Below are 12,922 nucleotides of genomic sequence, written 5' to 3' on the forward strand. Positions count from 1 at the left end.
CGAACCAGTAACAATATATTGAATTATAAAAGATAGAATAACTCAAATAACTCTCGAGTAATTTGAGATACTTGGACCTCTCCCTCTTTATAATCAAACTTCCTAACCCAATTACTAATATATCCTTAATACCTTAATAATATCCTCCATTTATCCCAATACTCACACGTTCAAGTTTTTTCATGTACTTTTAAATTTGTAATAATTTAATCTTTGATCTTTAGTATGTAACTTAGTACTTGTCGGGAAAAATGTTTGAAGGGCCAAATGTGTTTCTAGATGGTAAAGCTTACTATTACATAATGAAAATTGATATTTAATTTTGATGAAAATTAAATACTAAATTGCTATGCATTAAAGTTTATGGACTAAATTATTTGTCCTAATATGAAAGTATAGGGTACAAAAATGTGTTTTTAACCTTGATAAGTTTATGATTTTGGATGGTGGAAACTCTTTTTTCACTTCTTGGTCATGAATTTTTAAATGTTGCCGAAGTGAGCATTGCTCAGCGGTAATTGACATATATCTCCAGCCAAGAGGTTGTGAGATCGATCCCCACACCATGTGTTGTACTAAAATAATAAACGGTTAAGTGTTGCAATTTAACTAAATGTTCAAGCAAAGCTATTTATGTGTATATATTTACCACTTTTAATCTTAATTTTAACATAAATTTAATGGAATGATTGTTTAAAAAGATTTATTTAAAATGTATGAGTTAAAATAAAAATTTTAAAAATGATACACTAATTAAACTTATTCTAAAGCTTTTTAATTTTTATTATTCGACCACGTGTAGTTGGAGATTGGAATCTCTGATCTCTAATAGAGGTATAATCCATTTATATGACTTTATATTGATCGCTTTTTAAAAGTTTAGAAACTAATATAGACAAAATAAATGTAAAGCGAAAAGATTAGTGATTGAAGCTTTTTCATTTTTTAGTAAAACATGTAGGAGAGAGGATTCAAACTCACAATCTTATAGTTGGAGATAAATAGCTAAATTAATCGAGTTAAGCTCAGGTTGACGTGAGTCAATATACTTTAATTGAAGTAATGACTTAGTCCTAAATTGTAATGTATAATGATTCAATCTCTAAATTTTAATATGTAATAATTTAGTTCTATAATTTTAAAAATTTAATAATTTAGTCCCTATCACGTCAAATCTGATTAATGTTTAATGAGACTTCTTAGTCACCTATGTAGATGAATAAACTAATTAGAAACCAAACATGTTATAAACAAGACTAAATAGTTTCATAAAAAAAAAATCAATACATCACATTAATAAAAATTTTCACGGTAGAAACTAATTAAATTATTATAAAATTAAAAGTATAGAGACTAAATTGTTAAGAAAACTAAATTGTTAGCTAATAAAAAATATCATTTATAAAAAAAATGAAATTAAGAAAAAGAATCACACCTCAAATTTATGGTACTAAAAGAATCAACTTGTTAAAAAAAAAAACTAACCATTCATGCCACGGACCAAAGAGATTTAAATTTAAAAGCTACATTAATCTTTTCATTTTTAACTTTATTTTTTTTTTTTGAGATTATGTTTCTTCTCTCACAATTTCTTTTATCGTAATTTCCACTTTTATATATGCTATAATAATGGACTTTCAAATCAATTTTCACAGGCATTATTAAACTTTTAAAAAATTTTAAAGTCTTTTATTTTGAAAACGTTTTTTTTTTTTTAAATAAGAACAAAGAATAATAGTTATAGTAGCGGAATTTTATTAAAAAAAAAAAAAAGTAGTAGGGGTTATAAGCTTGGAGCTGGCTCGCGCCAGAAGCAGCAGTACGGCGGCGATGAAGGCGCACCACTGTCACCGTCACCTCCTAAAACCCAACTCCGCCGCCGCCGCCGCCTTCCCTTCCGCCATTCCGGCCACCGCGCATCGTCACTTCGCCACCAAATACACCGCCAAAATCACTTCCTCCTCTCCCACCGGACGCTCCGTTTCCGCAGAGGTCCGGCCGCCGGCTCCTCTCCCCGTCGACTCTCGCGGCTACACTCTACCCCGCAGAGATCTCATCTGCAGAGCCCTTCAGATACTCCTCAACCGCAAACCATCCGCCATTGACGATCGCTTCTCCGATTTATCCTCCTACTTCCAGTCTCTCTCCGTCTCCCTAACTCCAGCCGAAGCCTCTGAAATCCTTCGATCCTTGAACTGCCCCGACCTCGCTCTGCAATTTTTTCAGCTTTGCCCCTCCATTTGCCCTAAGTTTCGCCACGATGTCTTCACTTACACCCGCTTCCTTCTCATACTCTCCCAATCCTCTTCCCCGAAGCGGTTCGATCACGTTCGGGAGATTCTGTCGCGGATGGATCGAGATCAGATACGCGGTACCATTTCCACTGTTAATATCTTGATTGGGATTTTTGGTAGCAAGGAGGATTTGGAATTATGTTATGGGTTGATTAAGAAATGGGACTTGAGGCTTAATGCTTACACCTATAGGTGTTTGCTTCAAGCTCATGTACGGTCTCATGATTCAGATAAGGCTTTCAATTTGTATATGGAAATGAGGGGTCGAGGGTATAAGCTGGATATCTTTGCCTATAATATGCTATTGGATTCTCTGGCCAAGGATGAACAGGTTTGAATTTGATTCTAAAATGTTAGAAATTATGCTTGGTTCTATTTGAAAAATGGCTGTTCACTGGTTTCTTATGTTCCAAATTCTTTTGTTGTGTTCTATTTAACAGCTTGATCGAGCTTACAAAGTTTTTAAGGATATGAAATTGAAGCATTGTAACCCAGATGAGTATACGTATACTATTATGATTAGAATGACTGGAAAGATGGGTAGAACTGAAGAGTCTTTGGCTCTCTTTCAAGAAATGCTAGCAAAAGGATGTACTCCGAATGCAATTTCATATAATACAATGATCGAGACACTTTGCAAGAGTAGAATGGTTGACAAGGCAATTCTTCTCTTTTCTAATATGGTTAAGAACAATTGTAGGCCAAATGAGTTCACGTATAGTCTCATTTTGAATGTTTTGGTTGCAGAAGGACAGCTTGGTAAATTGGACGAAGTTCTGGAAGTGTCCAATAAGTTTATGAACAAATCAATATATGGATATCTTGTAAGGACTCTAAGCAAACTAGGCCATGCGAGTGAAGCTCATCGTATTTTTTGCAATATGTGGAAATTTCATGATAGAGGCGATAGAGATGCTTACGTTTCCATGTTGGAGAGTTTATGCAGTGCAGGTAAAACTGTAGAAGCAATGGAACTGCTCGATAAGGTTCACGAGAAGGGAGTTAGTTCTGATACTATGATGCATAACACACTGTTATCTACTTTGGGGAAGTTAAAGCAAGTATCTCATCTTCATGATCTTTACGAGAAGATGAAACAAGATGGGCCGTTGCCTGATGTATTCACATATAATATTCTTATATCAAGCCTAGGACGTGTTGGAAAAGTTAAGGAGGCTGTTGAAGTTTTTGAAGAACTTGAGAATAGTAGTTGTAAACCAGATATTATATCTTACAATTCTTTGATCAATTGCCTTGGGAAAAATGGGGATGTTGATGAAGCTCACATGAGGTTTCTAGAGATGCAAGAGAAGGGATTGAATCCTGACGTTGTAACGTACAGCACGCTCATTGAATGTTTCGGGAAAACAGATAAAGTTGAGATGGCTCAGAGTTTGTTTGATAAAATGATGGCTCAAGGATGTTGTCCAAATATTATAACGTACAACATCCTGCTTGACTGTCTTGAGAGAGCTGGGAGAACTGCTGAAACTGTTGATCTGTATGCAAAACTTAAACAGCAGGGATTAACACCCGATTCAATTACATATGCTATACTTGACAGATTACAAAGTGGCTCGACTCGAAAATTTAGAGTCCGAAGGCAAAATCCAATTACTGGCTGGGTTGTTAGTCCTTTAAGGTAATATTGTGCAAGTTTTTAAGGAAAAGAAAAGAAGAAGGATGCTGACAACTCTATCTATTTGTCTGATACGCATCTCTCTTATGTCTAGTTTCTTTTAGTATAAAAGCTTCCAGCGCAGCGCCAATTAAGGGAAAGGTTGTGTCTATCATGACGGTTCATCCAATGATTAGCTCGAGTTAAGTTCAAGCTTTGATTCGTGTTTGCCTAGTTCTTGGGCTAATAAGGGAATGTCCATTGTTGGCCGTGAGTCTCTCTTTGAGAAGACCGACTAGTGCTTCGTCAAGCTTTTGGTGTACCTTCTCCTCTTAGGGGTTTTCTGGCATACTTTTACCAAGTAGTTGTCAGAGACAACGTACAGGAAGTAACATAGTTTCTCAGATATCTAGAAGAAATCCATCATATTTTTTTATTCTTGGGTAAAGAAAAAAATGCCGAAGTTTTTATCTTCAAAATATTCGTTGAGGTTTCTTCAGAGGTTTAAGTGGTCTAGCAAAGAAAATGTAGAAGTTCTTGGGTTGTGCAGCGTGAATATCATTATAGCTTTCAGGAGAATGTAACTGAAGCCTGACTTGAGGAATCCTCCTGGTTTGAACCTGAAATCTTGGAATTGGATCCTTTTGTAATTATGTTTAGGAGGTTTGAACCTGAAATCTTGGAATTGGATCCTTTTGTAATTACGTTTGGGAGGTTTGAACCTCCAACCTCAAGGGAAGGAGTAGACGAGAATCACCGTTGATCTATGTTCATGTTGGCCTTTTCAATTATGTTAAGAAACTGTATTGGAATACATCTTTCTTGAGTCACACAAGTTCTCTTGTAAAGAGAAATTAAAATGGTCTATTTCAGGAGGTTTAATAACTGTCCAGCAGAAGCTTCATCCAATTAAAAGTCAGCTCAATTTTCCACTTGGGCTCGAATAGCCCGATGATTTTCGAAGGTATCTCGAAACATCCTGAGCTCTTACCATCTTGACCAACCTGTATGTAAGCAACGTCACCTGGTTAACTCTGTATGTTTCTCTTTTTCCTGTTTTTGTCAGTTAATCCTCATTGTTTTACATATATGTACACTCCCTATTAGACAAGGCTGTAGTTTTCTTCATTCTAATATTTCTTTCCTCAGAAGATAATTCACAAAGGAAGGCTGTACTCTCAATGTAACTGAAGTGACTGGATTCAAATGTTATGTTAGCTTTATTGAGAAGTATAGTAAAATGAATCTTCCATTTTCATTCAGTTGATAAAACAGCACAAAAATCTGAAATCCCATGTTGGTCAATTAGAGAAGTTCATTGTAGAAGTTTGGGTATGAGCCTAATTTATGGTTCACCCCTTTCCAAGGTGACTGCTATGATAAGCTTCTGAAATCTTTTCAGAGAACAGCGATTATGTTACAGTCTCTGGTTCATGAAATGGTAGATCAGGGATTATTGTGAAGGAGCTGTATAGTTTAGCGTATATAGAGCTTTTCAACAAAAAAGTTGGATGTTCTCTGAAATTCATGTAATAGGTGGGTCTAATAAAGTCTCTAAAGGAATTGCTGAACAAAAACCAGAACCTGTGTGATGAAATGGAGATGGGCAAGTCTCCAAAATGATGGATGCAGAGCTCTCGCTCTCACTCTCAGTGAAGAAGATGTTGAGAAAATTGTGGGTTCCTTCTGTCAAAATGCAAATGAAACATTTAGCGAAGTGTACACAAATGATGAAGGTGAGCCAAATTTGAAGGGTCAAATGACACTCTGTGTGAGTTCAATTTGGGTGTATGGGTGTTTGATGAGAGAAACAATAGTGATGGAGAAAGAAGTGCTTCAACTGTTGAAACTGGAGAGTTCATCCACTCATTTGAATGTGCAAGAACTTCCAACAAAAGTAAATGCTTACCAGAAATAAATAAACTGAGCACAAATTAAACACTTGGTGATATGTTTATAGTTATACTTGGTTTCTGGTCTGAGTTGTGCAAGAGCATGAGATACAAAGAAGGATTTAAATGCCTTGATTGGTCTTTAAATCAAAAGGCCAGTAACTTACTGTACCTAAAATATCTTGATTTGTGCAAGTTTGCTTTATTGCAATAATTGTAATTTATTTCAAATACTTCAATGGGTTGTAAATGTAATACATTTCAAGTTTGCTTTTTCTCTGTCCTTACTTTAATTTAGTCCCCTAGACGGTTCCTCTAGAAATGGGATGGTTTGTCGTGAGTAAATTTAATTTATTTAGATATCTAACACTCTCCTTTATTGCTTAGAAATTTGCACAAGATCCTAGGGTTATTCACTGGTTGGATCGGGTTAAAGGAAATTTTTGGACCAATCCGATTTTTGGGTTGGTTAGACTAGCGAACCGACATAACCGATTTTAATACTCAACCCAACCTAAAATTTTTGGTTGGGTCAAGTTGGGTCATTGGGTTTCATCTTCTTGTGGGTGATGCATGATTTATGTGCTGAGATGAAAGCTTTGGTGGTTCTGAGGCACAGCAGCGACAGGCGACGTCGGTGGCTACATCGGCGTGCTTCTCTAGACGACGACAAATTTTTGCGGTCGACAGTGTGATTCTTTTAACGAGATGAGAGCTTTGGCAGTTACAAATATTGACAGCGACGTCAGCGACTACAATGATGACATGCAACGAACTACGACGAAAGCGATGTCATACGATAAGAGGCGGTGGACTGTGGCGACAGGCAACAAACGGGGACTTCTGAGATTGAGAGAACTTGGAATGAGAGAGGTGAGATTTTGAGAGAAATTTAAAAGGTAAAATTGAAGGAGATAATTCATAGGGATTAGATGAGAGAGGGAAATGTTGAGATTGAAAGAGAGAAAGGTGAAATTGAAGGAGAGAGGTGAGAGAGGGACATGTTGGTTCACTTTTTATTTCTTGATGTATGAAAGATCATAATTAAACAATATTGTCTGAACACAAAAAATATAATATATAATTTAATAAACAACATTATATGTATTGATTGATGTAAATTTCAAGGAAAGTTTTTTATACAACTTAAATTTATTTCTAAAACATCCGTATAAACTATAAATAATATTTAATATTATAAAAATACATCTAATCAATTGGGTGGGACAAAATTCCAACTTGCAGGTCAGGTTATAGGTTTGATAAGTCAATCAAAGGTTTGAAACCATCGTATTGAATTTTATAAAATAAAAATTGAAACTTCAACCCTTCTATTACTTCATGCTTTTAAATAAAACTACCAAATTTTACCTGCATTCTCGCTAATATACTTTACTTTAAAGGTACAAAGATAAAAAAATATATGGAAAAAAATTGTTTAAATAAATGATATAGACAATTTATTAAGTACAACAACATGTAGGTGAGAATTAGAACACGATTTTATAATTGTAGATACATTCTTAACCAATTGAGTTATATTAAGTTGACTTGGTTCTTTTACTTTTGTTTATAAATCATCAATACTTTATGTACCATAGGCATTTGTTACAGGTCAAAAATGTTCAGCAAGTGATGCTCTCCCCACTTCCTCTCCCCGTCGCCGGAGCCTTTCCGGTAGCTTACCCTTGCCTTCCACAGTAGACTACCCTCGCTCTCCTCATGGCTCACCCTCCCCATCCCCGCCCCACCTCCATCACCATCGAAAGAAAGCGTTTTTCCATCAACACTGATCATAGATATCGAGGAAGTAGAGTCCGCATCATAGAAGCCAACAAAGACCGAGCTTTCTACATCTCCCTCCACTAGTCTTCCATAGCTTGGCTTAAGACTGTCTTCTCTACCCTCATATCTTCCCCTCTTAACCAGAAGTTCTTCAAGGAGACACATATAGACGACCAAACCATTTGGGTTGAAAAGTCGAGTAACAGAAAAGGCTATCTTGCAGAGATTGCTAAACTGGACATAAATGGTGGTCTTACCAAACTTCTGATTCCCATCGGTGAAGACAGGAAGGGATGGAAAGCCTTTTCTAGACTCCTTCATGAACCACCCCCACCAACCCAGCCCTTTAATAACACACCTACCACCTCTGCTCAACCCATCTTACCTATTATTAATGGCCCTTTGACCTACCGGGAAGCGATTTTACAAGGCAAACAGAAACAAAACCCCTTACCTTTTCCACCCACATCACAGTACAAGAAAAAGAAACAAAAGCTTTCCATCTGTGATGATTATGAAGAAGCAGACCCTCAACTAGACTCCTCCATCATTGTCATCCGAAGATGCTTCCATGATGACTGGTTCAAGATAAATAGAGCTCTCTAAACGCATATCAATACGCTATGCACCCTCAATCCATTTGCAGCTGATAAGGCCCTCCTTCGTTGTGAGGATAGAGAACAGGCCCTCACTCTTTGTCACTTAAAGGATTGGTATCAAGTGGGAGATACCCAACTCAAATTCTTGGCATGGAATGATCTTGATCCTTCCTCTCCTTCCCCGGTCCCTTCATATGGAGGATGGATAAAAATCTGCAACCTTCCCCTTAATCTCTGAGACAACACGACATTGCGCCATATTGGGGATTCATGTGGAGGTTACATCGAAACTTCAAAAAAAACTTTGTCAAGACTTGATTTGATGGAGGCTACTATAAGAATAAAGACCAATTCGTTTGGCTTTATCCCTGGGGAAGTTTGGATCACCACCCTCTCTTCTCTACATTTGAGGGTACAAATCGACCCTTTCTATAAGGCTGAACAATATTTGAGCTTCTCTGCCGGAATCCATGGAGCCTTACCGGTCGGAATAGCCTCCGTTCAACAATTTGGGACAAACTCAGAGGGGCTGCTGGGACCTTGCCCAAAACTTTCCTTTTTGGAGAAAGGTAACTTTTCAAACCTTGAAAGACCCTCTGAAACATCCCCTCATCGTACCCGCCCTGACACACAGGACTCACAAAGCCCATCAAAATCACCTTTGCGCTGCAACACCTCGAGCTCCGCGACCTTAACTGGCACCCATGCATCCTTTGCCTTCCCTGCCGTTGACAATCAACACCTTTCACCTTCCCAAGGACCTGTCACACCAGTACCTTTGCTTAACACTGATCACGGCTGTACCTCGAAGGACAACCCACGCTCGTACACTCAACCTCTCACCTCTCTCTCTCTACCCCCAGAACCTACCCACTTCCACCCACCCCCCCTAAACCCCATCCCTCACCCCGCCCTCCTCATAGAAGGCCCAAAAATAGCCGTTAATTTCACCGAAAAGGAAACCTACCTTGCAGTGGGCAAAAAACACTCCACAAACCCCCCCCGACCTTCACTCTGACTCTGACCAATGTGTTTCTAGCCCCTACCCCCTCTCCACTGAGCCCCCCTCCCCTGTTTTCTCTTCCCACATTATTGAAGACACTGCTACTCGTCCCTTTGCCACAAACGAAACAGACTCTGCCCCTCACCTGTTTGACCCTACCATACATCCCTTGTCCTACCTACAGGTGGTTGTTCCTTGGCTCAACACCATGGGCATGAGCATTTTTCCTATACCCACAAAGGTCTCCAAGAAAGCAACGACAAATCGGAAAGAATACAAGGGCATTAGAGAACTTGCTGGGCTCTCCTCTTCCGTTAATTACGAGAAGTGTCAATCTAAGCAGGGTGGGCTATCCTCTGTTAGATGATTTTCATCTCTTGGAACGTTCGGGGCCTTGGCTCATGGAATAAACGAGCCTTGATTAAGTCCCTCATCAACAAACACAACCCCACCATTGTCATCCTACAAGAAACTAAGTTGGATATGGTTGATCGTCTCACTATAAAGTCACTGTGGAGCTCCCGCGACATTGGATGGACTTCTCTCGATGCCTCGACCACATCAGGGGGTATCCTGATCATGTGGAACGACCCTTCTTTTCATGTGTCAGATGTCACAATAGGTCTTTACACTCTTACTATCCTTCTCACTTTGTTTGACGGTTCTAAGTTCTGGTTGACAGGAGTATACGGCCCTACAAAAACAGAGGAAAAGCCAACTTTCTGGAGAGAGCTTTCAGACCTCTCTTTCCTCTGCACCGACTCCTGACTTTTGGGAGGTGATTTTAATTCTATCAGATGGACACACGAGAAATCATCATATCGCAGGCCAACCAGGAATATGCACCATTTCAACACTTTTATTGAATCAGCCGGTCTGCAAAATCTCCCCCTTTCTAATGGCTTATACACGTGGTCAGACTACAGGGACCCTCCTACCCTCACTTTGATAGACAGGTTTTTGGCCACTAATGATTTTCTGGTGAAATTTCAGAATGCGACTGTCAAAAGGCTGAGCCGCCCCACATCCGATCACTTCCCTCTTCATCTGTCTTTCGGCATGACAAAATGGGGCCCCACACCCTTCAGATTCGAAAATGCTTGGCTGCAACACCACTTCTTCCCTGCTTTGATCGAATATTGGTGGAAGAACACTCCCCTTAGAGGCTGGCCATGTCATGGTTTCATTATGAAACTGAAAGGGTTAAAGGCAGTGATCAAAATTTGGAGCAAAACAACTTTTGGTAACATAGCACAACAAAAGCATCATCTCACTTCAGAGCTAGCTATTTTGGATGACTTAGAAGAGAAGGAGCTCCTGAACAATGTACAAAGCATCCAGCGGAAATCCATCAAAACACATCTCCTTGAGGTGGCTGCGAAAGAAGAGATTCTTTGGCGTCAAAGGTGCAAAACTAAATGGCTTCATGATGGGGACAACAACACATCTTTCTTCCACCGTATTGTAGCATCGAAGAGAAGAAAGAACACCATCACTGAAATTCTTTCCATGAATGGTATGAGCCTTTTTGAAGAAAATGACATCGAAAAAGAATTTCTCTCTTTTTTTGACAGGTTATACTCTAAAAGTGGGGGACAAAGATTCCTCCCATATCCCCTGGATTGGAGTCCCATCAACCAACAACAAAGCACTGGCCTTGAAACCCCCTTCACTAGAGAAGAAATTTGGAATGCTATCAAAGATTTAGGATCTAACAAATCCCCCGGACCGGACGGCTTTACTGCATAATTCTACAAAAAGTTTTGGAACACCCTCAAAGACGACATTTTGAGAGTGTTCCAAGATTTTTTTAAGAATGAGATTATCAACGCAAGCCTCAACGAGACGTATATATGCCTCATCCCCAAGAAGATTGACACCAGGCAAGTAGGGGACTTTCGCCCTATAAGCCTCATCTCATGCTTATACAAGATCATAGCAAGAGTTCTTTCCGAGAGACTCAAGCGAGTACTGCCATACATTATCACTGATGCCCAATCAGCCTTCGTGGCTGAGAGACAAATCCTTGATGCATCGTTGATTGCTAACGAGCTTATTGAGGATTGTGAAAGGAAGGAAAAAAAGGGAGTTGTCATCAAATTGGATATTGAAAAGGCTTTTGATAGTGTTGATTGGGAATTCCTTGACACTGTGTTAGAGGCTAAAGGGTTTGGACACACGTGGAGGAAGTGGATCCACGGCTGTATCTCCTTTGCAAATTTCTCTATAATTATAAACGGCCGCCCGAGAGGAAAAATCATTGCAACAAGAGGCCTCCGGCAAGGTGATCCTTTATCTCCCTTTCTCGTCATCTTGATTGCTGATGTTTTTAGTCGCCTCATGTCACAAGCAGCCAGCAGAAACCACATAAAGGGTTTTGACCTTAGAGACAATTCTCTGAACATCCATCATCTTCAATTCGCAGACGACACCATACTTTTCTCCACTTTTGAGGACTCCTCCCTCACCAACTTGTTCAACATCAGCCGTTTATTTGAGGAGGCATCCGGGCTCAAAATCAACCACCAAAAATATGAGATTTTGGGAATTAATATGGAGGACAGTGAGCTCTCTACCCTTGCAACTAAATTCAATTGCAAAATGGGAGGTTGGCCTACTCTTTACCTCGGTCTTCCCCTTCACGGAAAGCCCAAAACCCTTCCTTTTTAGGACCCTATGATAGAGAAGGTTAAGAAAAGACTGCATTCATGGAAAAACTCTTTCATCTCCAAAGGAGGTAGACACACGCTCATCCAGGCTACTCTTACAAACCTCCCTACTTACTACCTTTCACTGTTTCCGCTTCCACCTAAATTAGCCAACATTTTAAACAACTTATTTAGAAACTTTCTTTGGAAGGGCACAAAGAACTCATCTGGGATGAACTTGATCAAATGGGACATTGCACAACAACCACTGCTAGAGGGGGGATTGGGTATGCCCAACATGAAACAGAAAAGCAAAGCCCTTCTTGCAAAATGGATCTGGAGATACATCAAAGAAAAGCAGGCTTTGTGGCATAAAGTGATTGTTTCTAAATATGGTTGCTCATCTTGGTCCCATAAGCCAAACACAACATCACTCCGCGTTGGAAAAGGGCTTTGGAAAGGGATCCTCAAAACACAGAAGCTGGTTTTTGATAGACTAAGCTGCAAAATTGGTGACGGGAAGGATACACCCTTTTAGACTGTACCATGGTTGGACAACGAACCGCTCGAACATCACTATCCCCTTCTTTTTGCCTTATCTTTGAAAAAAGAGGCTGCTGTTCGGGATCTCTGGTCAGCAGAAAACAATAGCTGGAATTTACGATTGAGAAGGAACCTAAAGGATGCTGAATTTTCAGAATGGGCAGCCCTCTCACACAAGCTCTCCACTGTCAATCTTTCTACGGAGGCAAACTCTCTAACACGGAAATTAGAAACAAATGACATCTTCTCTACCCTCTCTCTTATTAACGATCTCTCACGGCCTTGCACGAATACCCCACAGCGATTGTACGAGGGCATTTGGAGAGACACTTATCCTAAAAAAGTGAAAATTTTCCTTTGGGAGCTTAGCCATCGTGCTATCAACATCGGTGAAAAGCTTCAAAGGAGAATGCCCTACATGGCTCTCTCTCCCCACTGGTGTGTGATGTGTAAATCAAACAACGAGACCCAACAACACCTCCTTACAAATTGTCACTTTGCAACAAACTTTTGGAACTGCATCCTAAACACTTTTGAGTG

General features: G+C 39.4%; 1 protein-coding gene across 1 annotated transcript; it reads left to right on the plus strand.

Annotated features, from left to right (window-relative positions):
• Positions 1 to 1,738: 1,738 nt before the first annotated feature.
• ABO5 (ABA Overly-Sensitive 5) lies at positions 1,739 to 6,072 on the plus strand. Its single transcript, XM_022300395.2, has 2 exons — positions 1,739 to 2,625; positions 2,735 to 6,072. Exons 1-2 carry the CDS (start codon positions 1,831 to 1,833, stop codon positions 3,938 to 3,940), a joined length of 2,001 nt encoding a protein of 666 aa, XP_022156087.2. The 5' UTR covers positions 1,739 to 1,830; the 3' UTR covers positions 3,941 to 6,072.
• The last annotated feature ends 6,850 nt before the right edge of the window (positions 6,073 to 12,922 follow it).

The sequence above is a fragment of the Momordica charantia genome (assembly GCF_013281855.1).
Source record: "Momordica charantia cultivar OHB3-1 chromosome 9 unlocalized genomic scaffold, Mcharantia_2.0 BLBB01000009.1, whole genome shotgun sequence".
NCBI classification, from domain to species: Eukaryota; Viridiplantae; Streptophyta; class Magnoliopsida; order Cucurbitales; family Cucurbitaceae; genus Momordica; species Momordica charantia.